Source organism: Myotis myotis, unplaced genomic scaffold (assembly GCF_014108235.1).
Source record: "Myotis myotis isolate mMyoMyo1 unplaced genomic scaffold, mMyoMyo1.p scaffold_m19_p_10, whole genome shotgun sequence".
In the NCBI taxonomy this organism is placed as follows: domain Eukaryota; kingdom Metazoa; phylum Chordata; class Mammalia; order Chiroptera; family Vespertilionidae; genus Myotis; species Myotis myotis.
Window position 1 is genome coordinate 36,461,220 of NW_023416314.1, and position 26,699 is coordinate 36,487,918.

At 41.0% G+C, this 26,699-nt stretch overlaps 1 protein-coding gene across 1 annotated transcript; it reads right to left on the reverse strand.

Annotated features, from left to right (window-relative positions):
* Window positions 1-4,689: 4,689 nt before the first annotated feature.
* Window positions 4,690-15,833, reverse strand: AQP11 (aquaporin 11). The gene is made up of 3 exons (XM_036324883.1): window positions 14,768-15,833; window positions 9,707-9,823; window positions 4,690-5,539 (listed from the first exon to the last, which is right to left on the reverse strand). Exons 1-3 carry the CDS (start codon window positions 15,384-15,386, stop codon window positions 5,460-5,462), a joined length of 816 nt encoding a protein of 271 aa, XP_036180776.1. The 5' UTR covers window positions 15,387-15,833; the 3' UTR covers window positions 4,690-5,459.
* Window positions 15,834-26,699: the final 10,866 nt, after the last annotated feature.

A 26,699-nucleotide genomic window follows, 5' to 3' on the forward strand; every position in this document is an offset into this window, starting at 1 on the left:
TTCAATCTTTTCTGAGGTGATTTTGCAGTTTGAGATTGTCACCTTTGATGGTAAAAGAATGGCTCAGAGGCTAGAGTAATCGTGGACTTTAGTATAACTATGACGGGGTAACCAGTGTATATTGAGAAGATTGACTAGCTATAGTAGGAGGAAATTGTGAAGGAATGGGAAGTATTTTGGATTGATAGGGAGTTTTTAATTCATTTAAACAAAAGATACATTTTGAGTGCCTGTTCTTTGTTGGTGAGTACACAGATTAATATATAGGTGCTTCGCCCTGACCGGTTTGGCTCAGTGGATAGAGCATCAGCCTGCGGACTCAAGGGTCCCAGGTTCGATTCCAGTCAAGGGCATGTACCGTGGTTGCGGGCACATCCCCAGTGGGGAGTGTGCAGGAGGCAGCTGATAGATGTTTCTCTCTCATCGATGTTTCTAACTCTCTATCCCTCTCCTTTCCTCTCTGTAAAAAATCAATAAAATATATTTAAAAAAAAAAAAAAGATATAGGTGCTTCAAGGTGTTCAAGCTAGGAATAGGCAGAGTATTAAGTGCTGTGATGGGGGCTGGGGAGGTGGGGTTTATTATGGGAGCCATTGCAGTTTTTTGTGTGAGGGAGTGAAGTGGTAGATTAGGATACAAGTCTGGCCAACTTAGAATGTCAAGGAGGAAGACTAAAGGCAAAGATTCTAGTTAAGAAGCTGCTATAGTCCTAGCTTGTTTGGCATAGTGGATAGAGCATTGGCCTGTGGACTGAAGGGTCCTGGGTTCGATTCCCAGTAGGGAGCGTGCAGGGAGGCAGCTGGTCAATGATTCTCTCTCATCATTGATGTTTCTATCTCCCTCTCTTTTTGTCTCTGAAATTAATAAAAATACATTTAAAAATACATATTTCCACAAGAAGTTGTGGAATCTTGTATGCCATTTAGAAGCAAGGAAACTTATTCACCATGTAGGATTATTTAAATTGTAGTTATTCTAGCCCTAGCATTCAAGTACAGTTTTGTTATAGCATGTTTTTTAAATAATGTGAACTTGTTCACCAATAATTGCTAAATAGGGCAGTGATGTTAGTATAACCCAGAAGTCCCATTGGTTGATATGCAGTTTTCCCCAACACATTAACACCCATTTCCTACAGTTTTATAATAGTTAACTGGAGGAATACATGCATTTATGTCAGAAATAAGAAGCTGTGTCATATATTGATAGGATCGCTCAGGGGTAGAAACAGGAAGTTACTGCAGTAATCTGGGAAATAGGAAGTAGGTGGAGGCTTGGACCAAACTAGGCCATAATGAACATTATGAAAGCCTACCTTCCTAGAAAAACACATGTACACAGGAGGTGTGCACAAGAATGTTTGTTGAAGCATTGCTTTAATAGTGAATAACTAGGCCCTGTCCTGGTAGCTCAGTTGGTGAGAGCATTGTCCTAATACGCCAAGGTTGCAGGTTCAATCTCTGGTCAGGGCACTTATAAGAAGCAACCAGTGAATGCATGGATGAGTGGAACAACAGATCAATGTTTGTCTCTCAAATCAATTTAAAAAAATTTTTTTGAAGTGAATGACTAGAATACCCCATCAATAGATTGGATAAACTACGCAGTTTGAATTAAGTTACTAGCCAAAGAGAAATGTCATATATACAGATGAATATGAGTCGAGTTATATAAGCTAGAGATACAAACTTGGCAGTCATTAGGATATAGATGCTGCTATAAGGCCACAGGACTGGATAAAATTACCAAGGCAGTAAGTATAAATAGAAAAGAGCTCAGAGAAGTGAGCCCTGGGAGACTATCATGTAGTTTGGGGAAAGGAGGAAGAACTATCTAAAGAAACTTGAGAAAATGATTTTCTGAAACAAGTGTTTTCAGGAGACAGAAATCAATTGTATCAAATACTGATAGGAAGGATGAGAGTTCCATTTAACAACATGGAAATTCTTGGCAAGAGTTTCAGTGGAATGTTGGAATTGAAGGCCTGATTAGAATGCTTTTAGAGAAATTGGGAAGAGGAAAATTGAAGAACTTCAAACTCCCACCACCACATCTACTTACCTAACTCTTCTTGTGCCAATATGTTACTTTTTCTCCTGTTGCTATGAATGAGCTGTCTATGCCTCTGGTTGAAGCCAACCCCTACCGTTGTGTATTTGATTCTGTCTTCACTAAATCTCCCCTTCCTCTCCTACATCATCAGTTATTTTCTTTCTACTGCACCATTCTGGTCAGCATATAAACATGCTGATATCTTTCCCATTAAAAAAAAATCTCTTGACCCAACTTTCTCCTTCAGCTACTGCCCACATTTTCTTCCCTTTACAGAAAAATTCTTTGAAAGAACTGTTCAGGTGCAGGCATGGAATAAGCAGATTTAATCAAGTTGTGGTTAAGCCATGTGAGGATGATGAAGAGATAAAGAAACAAGGAAGTTAAAATGGTATGCAAGTGTGTAATTTAAGCTGCTTAAGCGTGGGAAGCCGCCTCTAGTCTTCTCTAGCAGAGAGGTGTGGACAAGGAGCCAGGAAGGCTGGTGACCCTTGAAGCCCTGGCAAAGGTCAGAGCTATGCACCCACTGTTTAGTCCAGACAATGGTAGCTGAAAGAAATTCCCCACCAGAGTCATGTAAATCCTTACTGATAAGATATTCTGTCTTTTACTGGAACTTGCCTGCCTAAGGGCTATGGGTGGATCCCAAACTGAATAAAAAGATGGCGAGGCCTGAGCACAAGCGGAGTCCATCCTCTTGGGATGGACTCTCGCCTGGCCCCCCAATTTCCAAATTATCTCTTGTCTCGTCTCTTTCATTTGTGTGCGGCTCCTCTTCCAGATCCTGAACCCGGGACGTGGGGGAACATACACACTTGAGAGAACACTTGAGAGGAGTGAGATGTGAAAAGGGGGTGGTAGCAATGAACAAAAGCTCCCCATGAAGGTCAAGGAATCATTGGAAATAGTGTCCTCAAGCTGGAAAGAGGTGTTAGTGTTGGAGAGTGGGGTGTTGAGATTATAGAAGAGTCTGAGTTATTGCTAATGACAAATTCAAGGTAATGACCAAAGTTGTAGCTGAAACAGAATAGGAAAAACTATTGAGTCTTTCAGTTCAGCCGACATACTGAGAGGCAAGACACTGTAAGCATCATCTGTATGGGCATTGAAATCACAAGAAATATACTGGAGTAGTATTGTAGAGAGAGTAAGACAGGAACTAAGTTCTTAAAGGAGCAATGGGGAATTGGGACTGTACAGTAGATAACTGCAGTAAGAAGTACCCCGGTAGCAGATGCCATAACTGATGGCATGTTTTTTATAGGGAGAATTCAGGCCTAGTATTGCCAGATATTTTGCAAGAGGAAACTGGATTTTTATGTGAAAAAGACTTAAAATATTAGCTGTGTGTGTGTGTGTGTGTTGTTTTTAAATACTGTGCAGGCCAAATAAACTGTGTCATGCTTTGGCTGGTTTGGCCCAGTGGATAAAAAAGCACAGGCTCACAAATTGAAGGGACCTGGGTTTGATTTCTGTCAGAGGCATGTAACTAGGTTGCAGGCTCCCTCCCCAGCTCACATTGATGTTTCTGTCTCGACCTCTCCCTTCCACTCTCTAAAAATCAATGGAAAAAGATCCTTGGGTGAGGATTAACAACAAAACAACGTGTCAGAGACCGAATTTAGCCATTGTCACAATTTTATGAACTCTGCTGTTAAAATAGAAACTACTGCCCTAACTGGTTTGGCTCAGTGGATAGAGCGTCGGCCTGCAGACTGAAGGGTCCTAGGTTCAATTCCAGTCAAGGGCATGTACCTTGGTTACCGGCAAATCCCCAGTAGGGGGTGTGTAGGAGGCAGCTGATCGATGTTTCCTTCACATCGATGTTTCTAACTCTCTATCCCTCTCCCTTCTTCTCTGTAAAAAAAAAAAAAAAAAAAATCAATGAAATATATTAAAACAATAAAATAAAAAATAAAATAGAAACTACTAAGGTGCCCTGGCCAGCTTGGCTCAGTGGATAGAGCGTTGTCCTGCGGACTGAAGGGTCCCAGGTTCGATTCCAGCCAAGGGCACATGCCTGCGTTGCGGGCTTGATCCCCGGTAGGGGGCGTGCAGGAGGCAGCCGATCAGTGTTTCTCATCATTGATGTTTCTATCTCTTTCTCCTCCCTTCCTCTCTGAAATCAATAAAGAAATATATTTTAAAAAAACAAACAAAAAAACTAAGGTGTGAGTCCACGGTTGTCAAACTGGCTGGCTGGCTGCCTCGCCATAGTTCAGTCTGCAGGTGTAAAGAGGGACTGTACAAGCTGATCACCAAGCAGCACTTGAAGTACCTGGCAGTTTGTCACTTGCCTAATTGATTACTGCTCAAACAGATTTTATTTCACCCCATATTTGTTTACTTCAGTTCTAACCCTGATAATGGAATTGCCTTTGAAGAGAAACACACCTAACCTTTTATGGTCAGAACTTCCATTAAAGTAGACCTCATACAATAAAGGAAATAGGGGAAATTTTGAAGGTTCTTTAAGCCTTAAAAAAAAAAAAAAAAAGGCTAGTTAATTCCTAAACAAATTTTAATGTTATAAAGTATTTAATGTTTCTTCAAAATCTTCATTTTCCTTTAGTTATATTGATGACTGAGAATATTTTTTGTATTAAAGTAGAAGTCCTCAAGATGGTGTTTGACTGTATTTGAACTTGGGCAGGGCCGCAACACTCCCTAGACTTAGTTTCCTTATCTGTAAAACAGATTAAAAATACATGCCCTACCTACTTTGATTAGGATCAAATGAGAGTGTGAAAAGGTTACATCTTGACTTTGTATGGGTGCTTTGTGTCATTATACAGCATACTGCTAAAGAATAACAACTTGCCTAAAGCTAGTGAGCCGCTCTGTTTAGAGAAAATAGTTTAGATTAGAATATGTTTAAAATTTAGGAAACCCTGGGAATATGAGTGGGTATATAATCTGCTTCCAAAAGCAACTTTCCTATTGAAAGATGACACTGGGTATCACTGTGTGAGGTACTGGCTGAAAAGTATCCTCTCCAGGTCTGAGAGCATGACTAGTACTGTGGTTAAAAATCCTGTTCATTCGGGAGACACTTGATATACACACTTTCTTTGGGCCTCCCATCACCTTCCCTTCCTTTCTCACCCTGTACTCATTTTTTTTCCTCACCAAAATGAACAATTATCACTTGATTTATAGTTAATGTAGTGAGTCTCTGCTAGCAGCATTTAATACACACTCAAAAGAACAAGTCTTAACTGAGAAATACAGGATGCCTCATTTTCATAGTAATTTTTTAAGTCCCAGTGATGAAAACTAAGGCAGCTTCCTCAAAGGAAGTGACATTGATGAATCCAGTGCAGCCAGTGTGCTGAATCTGAGGAGACAAAGTCTTTATCACGTCCAACTAGACTGTCTTGTGACTTAGTCTGAGTCTTTTGGAATAGTTACTCCTTCTTGTTAGTTGTATGGTTGTTATACAGCCATGGAAGGAACAAGCTGAATGTCAAAATCATCAACAATATACCTGGAAGATAAAACACAATAAAATAAAAACAAATCTCTAAAATTCATAATCAACAAGTAGGTATAACTTAAGATTATATGTACAATTATATACCTAGAGATTGGAAAGCAATGTTTAAAAGAATTAGCTACATCAATTATACATAAAATGTAGATCGTTTCTAAACCTAATATTCTCGCATTATTCTTCTTCAACTATGAACCCTTAAAAACAATATGTACTTGGTAAAACCAGTAAGATCTAAACATAGAGGATAAACCAAACCTAAATAGTTGGAGTTCTAGTTCTGACTCCATTACTGACTTGCTGAGCGAGAACCTCTGGACTTGGGTCTCCATTTGCTCTTTAAAATGGCAACACTGTCCCCCATATTCTCGAGTAGTGCTTTTCAACCTTTTTCATCTCATGGCACACATAAACTAATTACTAAAATTCTGCAGTCACATATAAAAATTCTGGCAGCACACCTGTTGAAAATTGCTGCCCTAGCCCTGGCCAGGTGGCTCAGTAGTTGGAGTATCACCCCTTACACCTAAAGGTTGCCAGTTCAATTTCCAGTCAGGGCCTAGGTTGCACCGGTCATGTACGGGAGGCAGCGATCAATGTTTCTCTCACATTGATCTCTCTCTCTAAAAATCAATGGGTGGGTGGTGGTGGGGGTGTTCACTTCCTCAGATGAGGATTAGAAAAAAAAGAAAGAAAATCGCTGCCCTAAGGATGTTCTGGGAAAATAAAACAACTGAAAGCACTCTTGAGTTTTCACTTGGAATGATCAAAAAAGAACACTATGTTATATTACTTTATCTCTTCTCATTTTTTCATCAAATCTTAACCGTTAATAGCTTTTAAAGCTGTATCAAGCAAAATATCTAGAACAAAATTTCGGTTAATGTTGAAAGTTTAAATCTTAAATATGAAAAAAAAATGACATAATAGTAAATCTTCATTTTGAGGACATACCAGGCAAATCTAGCATGTAGGTCCTGGTTGATTTTTCAGTGAGGAACAGGGTTAGAGTAGAGTGCTCAAATTACTGCCTTGAAAGGGAAGTCTCCAATAGTTAATATGTTTTATCTTAACATACTTAGGTCTAAAGCTCTAGGTCAGTTTTAACTAAGATTAAGAATGAGTGTTTGTCACATCCAGATTTGATATTATATTACTCTTATTTGGTAACAACAGGAAACCTTAAGGTTTAATTAGCATTTGGATAGCTTAACATATTTTTAAAAAGATGAGTCTGTTTTGCAACCAAAGGCTTGAAATGAAAAAAATGTCAGAAGAATCCCTAGGTTATGATCCACCAAATCCGGCATTTTCTTTATAAAGTCAGAGCTAGAAAATAAGACATCACATGGAAAACTTTTTTCTAAAATGGAATTCCCATTTCATATAAGCAAATGTAATTTTCATTCTATGATATGTGTAAATTAGAGAAATAATTTTATATCTAGTCTTATAATCACATTTATAACATTTTAAATTAATTTTGGGGAGATGGCAGGGGGCATTAAAGGAATTACAATATCCGCTATGAAGAGAAACAAGAACTAGGCCTGTGGTTTTCAAGAACAGCTTGCTCCTTGCTTGGTCAAAAAAGAAAAGAAAAGAAGATAGCTGTCTGGGCATTGCTGTCCATTTCACTCCATGGCATTGCCTCATGTAGCTTTATGGGGTTTTGCTTGTTTTGACTCCTTATCTTACTTAGCTCTTTGAATGACTTTTGTAAAAATATAATTTCTTATATTTCCTATCCCTCTTTGACTTTAATTGTGACCTTATTTCATTTGAGACCATATTTTTCCCTCCAATGGGAATGTAACTTCAGTGTATGACAATATTCATTGTAAGCTGAAATTCAGTACAGTGGGGCCTTGACTTACGAGTTTAATTTGTTCCGTGACGGAGCTCGTAACTCAAATTACTCGTATGTCAAATCAAAAAGTGAACGAGTGAGACACGTGATGCTGGGCTGATGTTGTGGCGTTCACTGTGACGTTCGCTGCGCCAACTAGCGGTGGGGTATCTGAAGCTGGCTCATAACCCGAATTTTAGCTCACAACTCAAAGCAAAAAATCGGCCGAGAGACTGCTCGTATCTCGAAAAACTCGTTAGTCGGGACACTCGTAAGTCAAGGCCCCACTGTATTCTAAAAACTGCCATATTTTCACACCTCTTATCCATATATATATATTGAAGGATTCCTGTATTGTTTCTCATTCATAAATCTCTTAAAGAAATAGTATAGGGACAGCCCTAGCTGGTTTGGCTCAGTGGAAAAAGCATCAGCCTGCGGACTGAAGGCGGACTGAAGGGTCCCAGGTTCAACTCCAAGGTCAAGGGCACGTTCCCGGGTTGTGGGCTTGATCCCCAGTAGGGGTCCTGCAGGAGGCAGCTGACCAATGATTATCTCTAATCATGGATGTTTCCGTCTCTCCCACTCTCCCTTCTTCTCTGACCTCAATAAAATATATATATATAGAAATATAGGAACATGCCTCCTTAAACCAAAAACGACAACAGGAATTTTTATGTTGGGTCTATTTAGAAAAAAGGAGGTCTTTACGCCAACTAAGAATCTTTGCTTATTTTCAACAAGCTAAGTAGGGCCATACATAATTGCATAAAAGTTGATTCTAATTCCAGTTTTAAAAGATTCCTTAAATAGGAAGCAAAGGAATGGATAAAAGTATATTTGTATTTTGTTTGGTTTGTTTTTGGATAAGTGGTTCTTTAAAGTGCTTTGGTAATGGCCATATACAACATTACCTCCTTGTTTGGACTACAATAACAGGAAGAGAATATATCCTTTTTCCTTTCCTGCTACTCGCTAGTTTGTATACTGTACTTTCTAAAGGGGCAGAGATGATAGTTTCTTTTATTTGTCATGAGATTTTTCCCCCAGTATGTTCTTCAAGAAGAAATTATGGAGTGATTTGGACCTGTGTTTAAAGTAAAATGTCAGGGTCCTTTTACAGAGAGTGTCATTACTACTGATTTCTTATCAAATTCTTCTGGAAAGGCCTACTTTTTAGCATTCTTTCAAGTAATGCGTGAAACAATTCCTTAGTATCATGGGCCTATTATTAACATCATATTTGGGATGCATTAAACAAATATGTATATAATGTTAATAATATATGTTGTTTTCAAATAAGACATATTAGAAATTTTTCCACATGAAAACTATCGCTAGACCTGTACAATTAGTGACCTTTTTAACTTCTTAAAAATAAAAAATAGAGAAAATTTATCTTTAAAGCATTTATTATTGGAAAACTAGCAATCTGTTGAACTAAAAAATAAGCACCAATATTAGCATTTTAAAATGCAGGTTTTCTCTGATATTCTACATGTCTAGACCTGCATATTAACATAACAGATACTACATAAAGGAATGGGAGGTAAATGGCAGGAGTAACGTGTGAGGGCTGTTCAAACCTGTGCCCTTGTTCCCTTTAAGGAAAACAAACGGAGCCGAGCAATAAGAAACAAACTGCTAACTGTAGATAAAAATAAGGATGAACTAATAAAAAGCCAGGTGTCCTCATACTCACTCACAGTTACGGATTATAATCAAGCTTAGAACAAATGACTAATCAGTAACATGTAAAGAAGTGCATATTATCACTACAGTTACTTTATACCTTTTTGTGTTATTTGGCCCATCTGTATAGAGGAGTTTTATATATCTTCTGATTTAATAGAAGTAACAGTAATGAATCTTGTGGATTTTAAAGCTGTGCTCATTACAGGTACACATTGTTATATAAAATGCTTTTCTGCAAAATGAGTCAAATGAACTAATAGTATTTTATCTGGAGTTCACAAATTTGAAAAAACTAATTTCTTTAGTAAAAAAAATAAGTTTTTAATGAAATTAATCACTCCTCATTCTTTTGCCCTCATATCTGAGAGTTTTTTGTTAAGTGGTATCATACTTGTAACTGACTATCCTTAACTAGATAATTTTGCTTCTTTGAAGATAAAAACAGTTTTAAAGGATACTGCACAAGATAAACTATTATTTTAGGCATGTTAACTATCCTTTTTATTTTCTTTTTTGTGCCTTCTCTGGCTTTAGAAATTGATGTGCTACAGTGATATTCCATACCATATTTCAAGATAAATTGGTCTTTCAATCATATTAAATAAAAACATGCTTACCTAAAGAAGGAGCCAGCCAATATACTATAAAAAATTGAAGGAAATCTTCATCGAAACACTTGAAATGTAGTGAAAGTGCCAAAGCTGGATTAAATATAGCTCCTGTTAGACTTCCTCCTGTAATACATTTTAAGCAGAGTGATACCAAACCATGTATCTTACATTTTCTTGTAACTGAAAATAAAGGTGTTATTAAATCTAACTTTTGTTTTACATAGTTAAGGACAGTCACCCTTTGGTATCTGTGGGGGATTGGTTCCAGGAGCCCCTGCGGATACCAAAATCCATAATTGTCCAAGTCCCTTATATAAAATGGCATAGTAGTTGCACATATATATACACATCTCCCCTATACTTTAAGTCATCTCAAGATTACTTATAATACCTAATACAATGTAAATGCTATATAAATAGTTGTTTATTATATAGGGAATAATGACAACAAAAAAGTGCATACAGTCAGTATAGACACAATTATCATAGTCCTAGCTACATAGTACATATCAGCAACAACATAATTTTTTAAGAATGTTTTTGATCCATGGTTGGTTGAATCTGTGGATTTGGAACTCATAGATTCAGAACCTGTGGGGTTCCAAATACAGGAGCCGATTGCATTCTTATTCTATGATCTTTCTTTGTAGAATCACTTGTCTATATAAAAATAGCTTATAGATTATAATATGCCAGATGCAAAAAAAACCCAACAGGTTATTAAGAAAGTTAATCCAGCCCTGGCTTGCATGGTTCAGTGATTAGAGCATCAGTCTGTGCACCAGAGGTCCAATTCCCAGTCAAGGGCACCTACCTGGGTTGCAGGTTTGATCCCCACCCCTGGTCAGGCATGTGTAAGAGGCAATCAGTTGATGTGTTTCTCTTACATTGATGTTTCTTTCTCCTCTCTCTTTCCCTGTCTCCCCCTTCCCTCCCTTCCACTCTAAAAATCAATGGAAGAATATCCTCACTCTTCAGGTGAGGATAAAAAAGAAGAGGAAAAGAGTGTTAATCCAGTGCTTTTCCTATATATTATTGTAAAATGTACATTCAGAATGAATCTGCTCTATTGCTGTTCCTATAAGGTTTTATAAAACAGGAGATTTGGCTGTTTTTAATTTAAATGAATAAATAATAAAAATAAAATGAAAATACATTAAAAAATGGATTCAGTACCTCAGGTTTCTCTTGGACATAGCATACCTTTGTGTTGAAAACAAAAAGTAAAATGGACCAAAGCATTATCATTAACTCCATTTTTACTTGTCAAGAGAGCCCTAAAGAAGTAACGGAATGGTATGTAAATTATACCTCAGTAAAGTGGCTACAAAAATTTTTTTGCCAAGAAGTAACTGAGTAGTCATGAACAATAAGCACAAATCCTGTCAACTGCTTTTCAGGACTCATGGTCTAGCTAGCCCTACATGCCCAGTCATAAGAAAACAGCTAAGTACATTAGTTTATTGTTAATTTGGAATACCATTCAATATTTGGAAATAATGAGAGATCTCCAAGATATATCCTTACAACCACCACCAAAAAAAGCAAACCCAGAAAGTAAGGTATGAAACTTTTTATGTTAACACAAACACACATAGGGTCTTATCTATATATATATATATATATATATATATATATATATATATATATATATATATAATAAATGGACAGGAAAAAAAGTTTGAAAGGACACACAACACATGCACAGAGGATTGCCCTGGAGGAAAGAGTACACAGAGAAGGGCAGGGGATAGGCATGAGGATGACAGTCAAAAGTCACTTTTAGTCCCACTGGTAGTGTCAGTTTTTTTTTTTACAAAAAGAACACATGTATTACTTGTGTAATTAAATATGAATTATTTAAAAAGTAAGAAATCATGCACCAGGCATAGAACTAACAGAAAATGGCTTCGAAAAACAAGCTACCTATCATTGGCATTTGAAAGGGAGAAATCTTAACATCTTGAAGAATAGGTATCAGTGGGGAGATCTGGCCAGCTGCTGTGAAGAAAGAGACTTGGAGGACAGCATGAACTGAGTGAAGTCACCACAGTGAAAAGCTAAGTCTCAAATTCTAGGCACTAATGTTTCTCAGCACTCCTAAAGGGAATCACATTCTCTGACAGCATGACACTCCTAAAATCCCATCAGACTCATGTATAATCCAGAATGTCCGTGAACTAATTTACAGTGGACTAGCCCTTTCTAGTGACCAGAATATTAGTAGCAGGTACTATGCTAAGAACTTGCATACATTACTCTATTCCTCACAATTGATATAGATAGTAGTATTCTTCATTTTAAAAATGAGGAAAAACCCAAATTAAGTATCTCTCCTAAGGAAACAGTCCAACTCCTCTTAACCATTCTATTATAACTAGCATAATATAAAATGTCTTGAGCCCAGCTGGTATGGCTCAGTGGTTGAGTGTCGAAGTATGAACCAAGAGGTCAGGGTTCAATTCCCTGTCAGGGCACATGCCCAGGTTGTGGGCTCGATCCCCAGTGTGGGGTGTGCAGGAGGCAGCCAATCAATCAATGATTCTCTCTCATCATTGATGTTTCCCTTCTTGCTGAAATAAAAATACATACTTTTAAAAATGTCTTGAACTTTTATTTGAACTTATTTTTCATCTTAAAATTAGCACCTGTTTCAGATGGTTATTGTATTAAAAATGAAAACATGTAAAAAGCTTAATTCCCTTCTCCACTGACAAAAATCTTACGTATATTCATCATGAAAAACTCCTGAATTAATAAAGTAAAAATCCTACAATTTCTTCAGATAATTTATTGTGCTTATTTTGAAAGTCCTTAGACATTACATATGGAATACCCATATATATATTATTTCTTTCTGTATGATTTTAAAAAAGTGAATAGAGTATTTGCCGATTCACTCATTCTAAAAATCCTTACTATTTATTTTGTAGCAGGTGACACCACGCTAAGTCATGGTTATATGTTATAATGAATCAATTTTAGTCTCTTTACTCATAAAGCTTACTGTCTAGTGAAGGAAAACAAACATTATATCAGAAAACAAGTGTATAAAAATTCTACAAAGGAAATGAACTGGGGGCTGTAGTAAAGACAACTTAGATGTATAAAATAATTTTTTTCAACATCAAATTAATTTAAAAAATGAATGCAGTCCTCTCTTACTCTGTTCAGTGAGCTAAAATTTCCCATATCTAAGTTAGGGAAGATTTGCTTGAAATTTGCGTAATTTTATAGCTTTAACATGCTAAAAGGTCACACAGCTTCTTCCCCCCCCTCCCCCCACCTTTTCCCCCCTCTTAATTTGGGAAACCAATTAAGTACATAAGTGGTAATGACTTCAGTGGCCTCAATTTGTGCATCAAAGTGCAGGGTGCTAAATCAATAAATACACAATCAGACACTTGGCACTGGCTATCCAAGGAGCCTGTGGCTACAGTGCTGGTCAGTTATGTTCTGTCTTAAAATACGTAATCAGCTGTTTTAACATGACCTGTATTGGTGGTGAATTCTGATTACCCTCAACTGTGTCCCAACTGTGGCAAAACATTTTGCAAGGGATGACCCTGTTTATATATGGAGGATGTTTCTGCTTTAGCTAAAACCTAAAACTTTAATAAGCAACTATTCACCAATTCCTCAAATATGCATTATATCCTGCCCTCTTGCCTATACCATTTATTTCCATCTGTGTCTAAAAAAGAATGGTACTAGATCTAAAGGAAGGGAAACATTCGTGGTGTTCATTTTACCCTAGGAGGGCAAGCATGTGTTTAGTAGGAGTCCTCAGCTCAAGGTTTGCTTCTACTCATATTTTAATTTTAATGGGAAGAAGATAAACTCTTACTACATATTTCCTTTCCTCCAAAACATTTTATAATTCAGATATAGTCCCAATGAAGATGTTTTGTTGTAATCTTTTAAAATGACACATTTCATCATTAAACTTTTCTTTTTGCATCTGATATCTGTCAAGGTAAACAAATGGTTTACAAGAAATCAGATTTCTCTCAAGAGTTATTTGTTTTTAAACCTTTAATTTCAAGCAAGTTTTAATTTTTTAATATTTTTATTGACTTCAGAGAGGAAGGGAGAGGAAGAGAGATAGAAACATCGATGAGAGAGAACCATTGATCAGCTGCCTCCTGCATGCTCCCTACTGGGGGTTGAGCTCACAACCCGGGCATGTGCCCTTGACTGGAATCGAACCTGGGACCCTTCAGTTCCAGGCTGATGCTCTATCCACTGAGCCAAACCAGTGAGGGCCAAGTTTTACTTTTAAAGCATTTTTCTTGATAAGTCACTTAAAAGTTCATTTATGCCCTAATAGGTTTGGCTCAGTGGATAGAGCGTCGGCCTGCGGACTTAAGGGTCCCAGGTTCGATTCCAGTCAAGGGCATGTACCTTGGTTGCGGGCACATCCCCAGTAGGGGCTGTGCAGGAGGCAGCTGATGGATGTTTCTAACTCTCCATCCCTCTCCCTACCTCTCTGTAAAAAATCAACAAAATATATTTAATAAATAAATAAATAAAAGTTAATTTATTACTCAAGATGAATTATGAAGGAAATAAATTACTTTTAAGTAATTTTTCAGGAAAAGAACTAAGAAATAGAACTGAACTGAACTGTACTTGCCACTCTTACTACTAACCAATCATGTAGCTTTAAATTGGAAGGAACTTTTTAAGCCCAGGATCATTTTTCAGTGAGTGTCAGAAAGGATCTATACCAGGTTGGCTTGAGGAAAGAGGTAGCTGATAACTTATCTTCCTCTCTGCCATTGAAACAATCCCTTTGTAGGATATTTGAACCCTTGGCAATAGCTCACAAGTTCTCAGTTTCAGCACAGAAGTGGCTCCTTTTTCTGAGTGTTCAAAAAGGCACTGAATGGAGGACCAATATTTTGGCTCTATTGGTAAAGAACGGGACGCAACATGGTTAGAATAACGGGGATACTAGTACTGACATCACAGAGGTTCAGGGGTTTCAAATACGTCTTGGTAAAGAGCTTAGAGCCTCAGGTCAAGAGGTCTGGACGAACCGAGTATTTTGTGGGAATAACAAACCTGCATAGACCAAAAAGGTGATGAGTGCTGCCAGCATGTGGATACGAAGCTTGGTTCCGACCTCCTGGAAGTGCAGCAGGGCACTGTGGAAGATAAAGGAGCAGATGGCCTCTACGACGACGGCTTTGGGCAAGTCGACGTGCATGGGGTTCCTGCAAGCGAAGGTCCTCTCACCGACGTGATACCTGGTCAGTCCCAGGCTCCATAGGGCGCCTATACAGTACCTGCTGCCCAGAGCAGCCATCAGCTGAGCCAACAGCCTCATCGCCCCCGTCTCGGGGGACATTCCCCCCAGCATCATCTGCATCATCACACCGCACGGGTTGCTGGCCGTGCCCACCAGAGTCAGGCCATGCACCAACGAGAAGAAGTAGGTTAGCGTCAGCGACCAGGTGGGGTGCGCGGGTTCCTGCTCGCCCAGCAGCTGCAGCTCAAGGGTGCAGAAGCAGAGCTGGAAGGTGGCCAGAAACTCCAAGACGAAGGTGTGGGCCGTAGGCCGGTGCACGTGCCGCTGGAGGAACCCGCGGGCCAGCGCCACGGACAGCACGACCGACAGCATCAAACCCAGCGAGGTGCAGGTGTCCTGCACCTCGGGCCAGAGCCCCCGCAGCGTCGTCATGGCTCGCTCCCCCAGACTAGGCTGCGGGTCCGCTCGGCAGCAGGCGGTCGGTCTCGGGGCTGGAGTCCGAAGTCTGCGGCCCCGCCCCCTGCTCCGGCCCTCGGGGCGGGCGGACTCTAGACGAGCTGCCCCGCGCGTCACCGGAGGGCTCCTCCCCGCCGAGGTGCTGGGGCTAGAGCTGGAGAGGAAGGGAAGGGAGAGGCGGCGCGGCCCGCTCTGCTAGGGCACTCGGAGGGGTCAAGGGTCATCCCGCACGGCCACGCACACGCCCTGGCCCCTCTCTCCGCGACTGGAGCGGGTGCGAGCGGTTGCAGGGAGCCGGGGACGCCGCGCCGGGACCACTGCGCGTGCGCGTGGCGGCCTGCGCCCCCGCCGGCGCTGGGTGGGATCTCAGCGTTTGGGGCCGGGCGGCTTGCAGGTGCGCCCTCGGGGCGTGGGAAGGTGAGCGACCGCTGTTTTGACAGTTGCTTTGAAGCGAGGAAACTGAGGGTTTTACTACCCGCTCTTAAAACTGTAAAACCGTCAAGCTGGAAAGACACCTAAAGATCATCTTGACCAACCACCTCGTTTTTTATTAATGGGGCGACTGAGCAGACGGGAGGTGACGGAAGTGCAGGGCAGCGGGTGTGTGTGGGGTGGTTATGCGGGAGTGGACTTCGGGGAAGAGCGAACCAGGGTTTGACCTGTGAAGAAGGGCATGCAACGTGATTGTCTCCTTGATAATCGTTAGTTTTCTTCTCCTGCCTCACGGCGTTGGGGGTCAGGGGACCCACCTCATGCATTGGTTTGCAGCACACAGGAGGTGTCCAATAAGTGCGAGCCTGGAGATGAAAGAGCAGGTCTGATGGTGCCCAAGTCTAGTTTCAGTTTTGCAAGATGAGAGTTCTGGAGATGAATGGGGTGATGGTTGCACAATAATGTGAATGTGTTACAGGTGCAAAGTTCGTGCACCCGATGCTTCCAAAGAAAGGCCAGTATTCCAACCATTGGCTGCACATTAGAATCACCTGGGAATCTTTTTAAAATCCTGATTTCTGGGCCTCATCCTCCGGAAATTCTGTTTCTTATGTGGTGGGGCCACAACATTAGTAACAAAAAGAATTTCTGGAGGATGAGGCCCAGAAATCAGGATTTTAAAAAGATTCCCAGGTGATTCTAATGTGCAGCCAAGGTTGAGAACCACTGGTTTAGAGTAAAGAAAGGTTAATTGATTGAGAAGAAATAATCTTCAAACCCATGTTAAGAGGGCCCACAATTCAGACTGTCTTCTCTGACAGGGAAGGGAGGAGAGGCGAGGCAAGAGGTGCGTTTCCTCCCCTCCCTCCCCTCCCCTCCCCTCCCCTCCCCTCCCCAGAGAGCTAGAGGGCTAGGCGCTGAAAAGGACTCAAAGGAGGAGCTGGGCAGCTCTAAATCCCTTTGATCCTGGTCTGTGGTTGAGCCCCTCTGACCTGAGTCCTTGTGGAGACTCCCGTAAATCTTTGATAAACAGTCATTACTTCCCAACCCCTTCAAGAAAGGCCCCTGGGCAAGGGGCTGCTGGGGCAAAAACTCAAGCCTCAAGCAGAATTCCTTTGGTTAATTAGCATATTTGAGGCAGGTGCTATTAATCAGAGGCTCTGAGAAGAATACATTGTAGAATTAAGACCGAGAGAGCATTTCACTCTGTTACAAATGTACTTAACACCACTAAACTGTACACTTAAAAATGGTTAAGATGGTAGTTTTTATGTTATGTGTATTTTACTACAATTTTAAATGTGTTTTTTTTAAGGGATGAGCTAGCAAGTTGAGCAAGACATGGATAAACCTTAAATGTATATTGCTAAATGAAAAATCTGAAAGACTACAAACTATGTGATTCTATTTATAGGATGTTCTAGAAAAGGGAACCATAGAGGCAGAAAGTAGATTAGTAGGGAGTCCATGGGAGAGAAGGGTTGAAAAGATTAAGTAAGCATCGAGGATACTTTATGGTGGTAAAACTATTTTGCATAATACTGTAAGGGTGGATATGGGACACTATGCATTTGTCCAAACCCATAGAACCTTAATGTAGGCAAATTTTAACAAACCATGTAGTCCAATCCCAAACTGGAATAAAGACTGGAACAAAATAATACACCTTGTGTGAACCAACCTCATGGAAGGGGGTGGAAGAAAAGATGCTGATCTATAACTTGGAAATGAGTGGAATCTGTAAAACTAGATGCAGAAGGAACCGTACACCTGTTTCTAGTTGAAAACTTGTATATCCATGGGGGAAAAGGCTAGAATGATCCAGGTGGTAATGAACTAGAGTTGGAGATGTCACTATGACCTCATGTTTAGCTTAATATCGATGCAGGCAGTTACATACAGAAATATTTATAGATGTTTGTGTGTGTCCTATAGTTTATACACACACAGCATTTCCTTACTCTGATACCTGACAGGGCTTAGGAGGTAGGATACCCTGGTAGCAATGAGCACACCTAGTTCCCAGATCTTGGTTTCTTTTCTTTTAAAAAAAAAAAAAATATATATATATATATATATTATTGATTTTTTTACAGAGAGGAAGGGAGAGAGATAGAGAGTTAGACACATCGATGAGAGAGAAACATCAATTCAGCTGCCTCCTGCACATTCCCTACTGGGGATGTGCCTGCAACCAAGGTACATGCCCTTGACTGGAATCGAACCTGGGGCCCTTCAGTCCACAGGCCGACGCTCTATCCACTGAGCCAAACCGGTTGCAGCGGTTCTCAACCTGTGGGTCGCTACCCCGTTGGTGGTCGAACGACCCTTTCACAGGGGTCGCCTAAGACCATCCTGCATATCAGATATTTACATTACGATTTATAACAGTAGCAACATGACAGTTATGAAGAAGCAACAAAAATAATTTTATGGTTGGGTCACAGCATGAGGAACTGTATTTAAAGGGCCAGAAGGTTGAGAACCACTGGGTTAGGGAATTTCTTTTTTTATATAAGAGTTTAGAAAGTCACAGAGGTAGAAAACACAAGTTACAGAGGCTAAAGAAGGGCCCTTGGAGCTTAGGAGAAAGAAAAGCAAAGAAAACCCTCCTGGGGGAAGGTGAGGGGCAAAGACACGGGGCGGGGTGTGCTTGAGAGAGAGAGAGAGAGAGAGAGAGAGAGAGAGAGAGAGAGAGAGAGAGAGAGAGAGAGGCGTTGAATCCTTTGTCTTGAGGGTTTTTATCTCCAGATCTTGGTTATAGCATTCTTTGATAAAAGGAGCCGGGAATGACTGTTTCAATAACTAGGACAGGAAATATGCAAGATAAGCCTGGAGCATCTGGTAGTGCTAGGAAGTCATAAAAAGGAAAATTTAAAAGATGTAGGTATGTCAAAGGGACACAGGAGCCAACCGAAAGAGTTGGCCAAAGCTGGACAATTTGAGGAACAAAATAAAGTGGTATTGGGTTATAACTCAAAGTATAGATTAAAAATCTATGAAGCATACTGATATAGATAAATAATAGAATGAATACCTAAATAAATGGGAGAGAGTATAAAAATGCCCATGCAGGAGAATTTTAAATAATTTACGTGGATCCTCTGTTTTCAAAGAGGCTGAGCATAGCTCCTCGCTTGTTAAGTGTAGTTTCTGCATATTGACTCCTTTCAGAGAGAACAGTGTGGAAAGAGTAACTTTGTTGTGGAGAAACCTGGCAAACATGACCTCACCCAGGTGATCAAGGTTAACATTGAAGTATGGTAGCAATCATCTCAGGTAGAAACTATAGTTTAACTGTAACCCTGCTGTTTGGTTTCTGTACTTATTTGTTTGCTAAAATAATAGAAAAGTTATTTTGATTTTCTGAATTATATAAATTATCCCATTCGATTAAATACCCTATTGATTGTAATGTTAAATCCCTTTTGTTGTGGTCATACTGGTCTTAGAAAGCACATTTTCCTTTACCTGGGAAGGACAGCACGATTATCCCAAGGTCAGAGGGCTCCAGTTAACGTGTCCCTGTGGACTCAGTGTTCCGGAGACCCAAAAACTGTCATTTAGATTAAACCAGGTTCCTCATCCCAGACCCGAGGGCTCTAGATAATGTGTTTCTGTCAATTCAGTGATCCGGAGACCCAAAACTATAATTTAGATAGCATGCTGCTTCTGCTTCTGTAAACTGCTTTTTGCAAACCAGGTTCCTCATTCCAAACCCTGGGATGTAATCAATACCTTTGTGATCTTTGCCTATATAAATCTGGTGTTGGGGCTGGGCGGGCACTGTGAGATTTGGGAGAGCCGAAATGCCCCCTCATAGTCCCGGATTTGCAATAAATCTGTGATTCGCAGGGTACATTACAACAACATCAACAGTGATATCATGTTGGGAGTATGTGCCCTTGATATAATGTAGTGAAAATGGCACTTTTCTTCTGTGGCCTTCCTTCCCAAAACACATAACCAGTCTGATTACAAGAAAAACATCAGACAAATACCAGTTGAGGACATTCTGTACTAGTAAAATACCTGACCAGTACTCCTTGAAATTGTCATGGTCATAAAAAATAAGGGAAGTCTGGCCCTGGCTGGTGTGGCTCAGTTGGTTGGAGTGTTGGCCCATAAACCAAAAGGTCGCAGGTTCGATTTCCTGTCAAGGCACATATCCAGGTTGTGTGTTCAATCCCTGGTTAGGGTGAATACAGGAGGCAACTGGTTGATGTTTCTCACTTCTCTCTCTCTCTCTCTCTCTCTCTCTCTCTCTCTCTCTCTCTTTCCCTCTCCCTCCCTCCCTCCCCCTCCCACCCTTTCACTCTCCCTCTCTTTCTCAAATTATATCCCTATCTATCTATCTATCTGAAGTCTGAGAAACTGGCATAGCCAAGGGGAGCCTAAGGAGATATAATATAGTATCTTGGATGGAATCCTGGGACAGCTAAAGGACTTTAGGTAAAAATTAAGGAAATCTGAAAAAAAAGATGGACTTTAGTTAATATTAACATTGATTCGTTAATTATAACAAGTGTTCCATACTAATGTAAGATGCTAATAATATAAGGGAAATAAAAATAAGGGAAAACTGGATCTGAGATATATAAGAACTCTTGGTACTACATTGCAATTTTTCTGTAAACCTGTAACTTTTGTGTGTTTTTTTATCTATAAGTATTTTAAATTTAAAACGTTTATTAAAATAATAAATAAAATAATATCACACAAAATAAGTTACTCTTAATTTTTTTTTTAATCTTCACCTGAGGATATTTTCCATTGTGTTTTTTGTTCTTTTGTTTTGAGAGCAGAAGAGAGAGGGAAAGACGGAGAGAAATATCGATGTGAGGGAAACACATCGATTGGTTGCCTTTTGCAGGCCCCTGACCAGGGCCCTTGACTGGAATCAAACCCTTAGGTCTGCAGGCCGATGCTCTGTCCACTGAGGAAAACTGACTAGGGCGCTCTTAACTTTTTTAGTAGAATTTGGAGCACCACATAGTTTCAGCAGAACCTGAGATGGCGCTGGTGATTTTGACAATGACAAGAGGTGATGAAGACCACAGCACCTAGGAAGAAAAGGCCTCTGCACAGGACATTAGTAGCTGGGGGCAGGCACCTGTGGACACCTGCAGAGTGCTGTGGGCAGGGCCTGCGGCCTGTCTGCTCTGTAAGCCTCCTGAGAGCCAGAGCTAGAGCAGGCTGGAAGGAAACAGTAGTGAAGACAGCTGCTCTCACGTGCACTTGGGGCTTTACAAAACGACCTGGGAGAAAATAGGAACTTTGTCTTTCCTGCGGAATGAATGGAAGCAGAGCCCACGAATGACTGTCTTGTGACTATTGTTGCAATCCTTTATTTCCTGTGAAGGATGCTGTTGCCTGAAAAGTGAGGGCTACCAAGTAAGGGGACTCATTGTCAAGATATCTATATATCTCTTTAAAACCTGATAAATATGAAATGTAAATATAAAACCTATATAATATGCCCCACCCAATGCAATTTAATGGCCTGAGTCAGAGTATTTTTTAAAGGTTAAAACAAAGTACGCAGTTGCGGAAATCCTTTTAATATACCTAACCTATTAGAAATACAAACCTCAACCAACGGGTTTTTCAACTCCCTTTTGTCGCTAATGATGGGACTGGTACTTTGAGCATATGCCTAAATGTCTAGCTTTGAATTTAACTGGACAAACCTGATTCTTGCCAGGATTATCAACTCTTTGAATTCTAGTTATGGGAGCCACCTCCTTCTGAATTTCACTCCACCTAGCTTCCTAGTCTCTGTTCCCTTTCTGATGGGCACCTAGCTATTTCATCTTTGCTCAGCTTCTCTTGTAGTGTGTATTATTATGACTGGCTCTTCTATGTTGAAAGTGTTATTTGTGTTTTTCAGTAGGATTAATTCTTCCCTTACCTCTAGACAAGAATCTGTCAAGACATACGCTAACCCTAGAACAAGGCTTGTTCAATGATGATCATGGATAGAATGACTAAATACTAGGCTCTTATCGGGTGGAATCTTCATTCATTCAACAAATACTCACTGAGAATCAGTTAGGTGCCAGCAAGTGTGCTGGGCACTGTGACACAGCAATGACTGAATGCTATCCCTTTGCTCTTGGTGCTTAAGCTATTGAGAAAGACAGGATAATATTAAACAATGATTATGTATTATGCATATTATGCTGTCATCCCTAAAACTATGTTTTTTAATATTTATTTTTTTAGGGGGTAGTCATAGACCTCTTGAATTTGATCAATGTCATGGACCCTTGCCTCAGAAAACAAACATGCCCCAAAAAACTTGCCAATAATTTCAAGCCCTTCCACGAACTCTGGGTTTAGTATTCCTACCCTAAATAGGGTAACACCCAAATCAGATGAAACCTGAAGAAGCAGAAATTCTAAGATCTAGGGAGGGGGAGGTAGACTAAGTGCTGAGGAATGGCAGCAGTAAGAATGGAAAATAAGTTCCCATAGCTTTATCTCACATGTGTTATCACCAGCTAACATGCATAACAATTAATGTTTCCAGGAATAATCCACTACTGAGGACCCAATGCCCCACAAGTGAACTTTGCCCTCCCCCAAGAGAACACCAAGAAGCTACCAACTCACTCACCTTTGCTCTAGTGCGGTACCAATACGATGAGTGGTAAGAGGTGCTATAAATGAACACTAATCAGGGAAAGTTACTGGGGTTTTGTGTTGGTGCTATTTTATATAGTGTAGAATGTCAGGAAGCCTCTGATCAGGTGATATTCGGGCAGAAATCTGTAGAAGTAGGGGAGCGAACTGTACGGATATTTGGGAGAGCATTTCAGGCTGAGGGAGCCTTGAAGGGGAGGAGGCCCGGGGCTGAGCAGAGTGAGTAAGGTGGGTGGGGGATGAGGTCAGAAGAGAGAGTGGAGGCTTGTGTGGCAGGCCTCCCAGGGCTCAGGGATAAGGGATAAGCAGACTGCGAGGGCACCAGACAGTGACAGGATCATAGAAAGCTGTCAGGGAAGCCCAGGGAGGTGTTTGGCATTGTTATAGCCACTACTGCACACATTCTGCAGTGGAGGGGTGGTTAGCCATCACTGGATAATGCGGCGAGACTTCCCAAGCCTTACCTTGCCAAGGTAAGGGTTCATGTGTGTAACCATGGACACCCTCTGTGTGTGTGTGTGTGAGCTGGTAAGGGAAACTCTAGAGGTAATTCTTCCCTTACCTCTAGACGAGAATCAGTGCCCAGCTGTAACAGACTGATTCTCGTCTAGAGGTAAGGGAAACTCTTGTCAAGAGCCAGAGTGAAGGCCCCTACATTCACGGTGGGGATAGGATGGAGCCAGGAAACTGAAAAACAATGGGGAAATACCGAGGGAAGTGAATAGAAAACAGAAGAGGAGGATAGCTTAAGTGGGAAGAGCGAAGGATCTGGAAAGGGGGAGGAAGGAACTGTTTAAGTGGCCACTCTGCCCAGACGCTTACATATATGTTTGTTTTTTAAAAAAATATATTTTATTGATTTTTTACAGAAAGGAAGGGAGAGGGATAGAGAGTTAGAAACACCGATGAGAGAGAAACATCGATCAGCTGCCTCCTGCACACTCCCCACTGGGGATGTGCCCGCAACCAAGGTACATGCCCTTGACCGGAATCGAACCCGGGACCCTTGAATCCGCAGGCCGATGCTCTATCCACTGAGCCAAACCAGTTAGGGAACATATATGTTTTAATTTGGTTTTAAAGCCATACTAAGAGATGGGTGTTATGCTCCCCATTTTACAGATAAGAAAATAACTTGACAAGCTAGTAACTAGGAGGAGAAGGCAGCTTCATTATTTTGTCTTCAGTTCTTATCTGCTTTCTTATGTTGCTGAATTGATTTATTCATAATACTACATATGGGGAAACAAAAGGATGTTCCAGGTAGGAAGACAACAGAAGGATGATGAGGTGGCAGGCTAGTAAGAAATTTTGAATTCTGGGCTCTCCTCCGGTTGGATTACACACCTGGCCTTACAAAAGCGGCCACAAGATGGCAGCAGCATCTCACCCGTTTGTTGGGCGCGGGGGACCCATGCTCCATGGCCAACTGGTGCAGTACAAAAATATTGAATTAGAAGTAATGTGTCCGTTATAGAACCTATTTAGGAATGGACCCGTCTTAACCAGAAACTCTTGTCAAGAGCCAGAGTGAAGGCCCCTACATTCACAGAAATACACCTGCACACGTGCATGAGGAGCTTGACATTTGCCTCCAAATAAACAGAATTAAACAACGACACCGTTTCCAATGCTGTGTGGGAGTTATGTGAAACGGCAGAAAGTAGTGGTCAGATTTCCATTTGGGACGTCAGAGGGATCTGTGTTAAAATCCTAGCTATGAAACTGAGCTGCATGGTATTAGGCAAATGAAAATTTTTCTAAGCTCATTTATTCATCATTTATTCAACCCCTTAGGCTTATTGTAATATTAAGTAGCACACAAAGAGCTCTTAGTGAAGTGACTGACACTTACCAATCAATAGATAGTAGCCAAGTTGATAGCAAAAAACAAAAAAAACAAAACAAACAAACAAAAAAAAACACGTAAAAAAAAAAAAGCTCACAAAAAAACAAAACCCAAATAACACAATTAAAAGATGGGCAAGTGACTTGAAAAGACATTTCTCCAAAGAGAATTTACTGGGCCACCAGATGTATGAAAAGATGCTCAACATCAGAAGATCAACAGGGAAATGCAAATCAAAACCACAAGAGATATCAGCTCATACCTGTTAAGATGACTATTATAAAAGCAAGCAGAAGATAAGTGTTAGTAAGGATGTGGAGAAATTGGATTCCTTGTACGTTGTTGGTAATAACGTAAAATGATTCAGCTGCTATGGAAAATAGTATGGAGGTTCTTCAACAAATTAAAAATGGAACTATCATATGATCCAGCAATTCCACTGCTGGGTATGTATCCAAAAGAATAGAAAACAAAATCTTGAAGAGCTATTTACATTCCCGTGTTCATTGCAGCATTATTAACAACAGACCAGACATGGAAACTACATTTAGTTTCCATACCTACATGTCCATCAATGAGTAGATAAAGAAAAATGTGGTGCTCTAGTTGGTTTGGCTCAGGGGATAGAGCGTCGGCCTTGTGGACTGAAGGGTCTCAGGTTTGAGTCCGGTTGTGGGCACATGCCTGGGGTTGTGGGCTCGATCCCCAGTAGGGGGCAAGCAGGAGGCAGCCGATCAATGATTCTCTCTCATCATTGATGTTTCTATCTCTCTCTCCCTCTCCCTTCCTCTCTGAAATAAAAAAAAATACGTATTTTAAAAAAAGAAACATGTGGTATAGATACAGTGGAATATTATTCAGCCTTAAAACGGAAGGAAATCCGTTTGTGATAACATGGATGAACCTGGAAGACATTACACTGAGTGAATAAGCGAATAATAGAAGGACAACTACTGTATGATTCCCCTTATATTAGGTATCTAAAATAGTCAAACTTGCCCTGGCCGGTTGGCTCAGTGGATAGAGCATCAGCCTGCAGACCAAAGGGTCCTGAGTTCAATCCTGGTCAAGGGCACGTGCCTTGGTTGCAGGCTCCTTGGGCCCTGACCCTGGTTGGAGGCAACCAATCGATGTGTTTCTCTCACATCGATGTGTTCCTCTCTGTCTCTCCCTCTCTCTTCCACTCCCTAAAAATCAATGGAAAAATATCGGATGGGGATTAAAAAATAAATAAATAAAATAGTCAAACTCACAGAAGCAGAGAATAGAATGGTGGTTGCCAGGGGCCAGGAGGAGGGGGAAATGAGTTGTTGTTCAGTGGGCACAAAGTTTCAGTTATGCTAGATGAATAAATTCAAAGTATCGTGTTGTTGTTTTGTTTCTGTTTTAAGTCTGCTGTCTGGAGTCCCAGCCTGAGAAGTTCTGCTTTAGTTGTCTGGGGTGCAGCATGATCTTGAGAATTTTAAAAACTCTCTAGATGGTTCCAGTATGCAGCCAGGGTAGAGAAATGCGTCTCTGGACCAGCTTCCTCACTGTACAGACGGAAAAAGGGCCCAGAGAAAGTGGAAGTGACTTGTCTGGTAAAATGAGATAACCCAAACCGAGGGCTCCTGACTCCTCGTCCTGGTTCTGTCTAGCACACGGCACTGCCTCAGGCTCACTTTCTGTGCTTCCAGTCAAATCGTCTCCTGTTATACTCCCTGAACACCCCAGGGTCGCTCCTGTGTCAAATCCACAGCAATGCAAGCTGCCATTGGAGCGCTTATCATGTGCCCAACACCGAGCAAGTCGATGTGTTATCTCTGACCCATGCAAGCTCCCGAGGAAGGCGTGAGCATTCCCATTGCAAGAGGAGGAAGCTGCTGTTCAGAGGCTTCAAGGGGCCAGCTGACGTCACAGCCAGCGAGGAGCAGCCAGAGTCTGACTGGCAGGTCTGTTGGACTCCAGAGCCCAGGCTCTTCGGCTGCACGCACTGCCATCTGCTCCTACCGCCTCACCTTCTGGATTCTCTCTTCAAGAGCCAGCGCTCGTTTCACTCCTTCCCAAAAGCCCTTCCGCCTCTACCACGGGGATCTTTTTATCTACTCTACGTTCCTGGCGCTGATCACCCACATTAGCGTTTGGCCAGGCCTACCTCCTGCGGTAATTTATCTTTCCGTGTACATGACCCGTTTCCTTCTCCGAGTCTGGGGAGGAGGGGGACCGTCCTCTGACTGTGTTCCTGCCCTGGTTCTGTAGCTGTTTCGAGACGTGGCGATACCGCAAGATCATAACACCTGTCTCCCGTGAGACTCCTCCCCTGGGAAGATCTGGAGCCGGAAAGCCTGTCAGCCCAGGTAAAGTTGAACAAGTGAGCTGGGAGG

Coding starts and splice junctions, on each gene's coding strand:
- AQP11 (XM_036324883.1), bottom strand. CDS start 15,386: ATGACGACGCTGCGGGGGCTCTGGCCCGAGGTGCAGGACACCTGCACC. Junction 9,824..14,767: donor CACCTTTTTGGTCTATGCAG/GTTTGTTATTCC, acceptor AATGTATTACAG/GAGGAAGTCTAACAGGAGCT. Junction 5,540..9,706: donor TTGGCTGGCTCCTTCTTTAG/GTAAGCATGTTT, acceptor TTTATCTTCCAG/GTATATTGTTGATGATTTTG.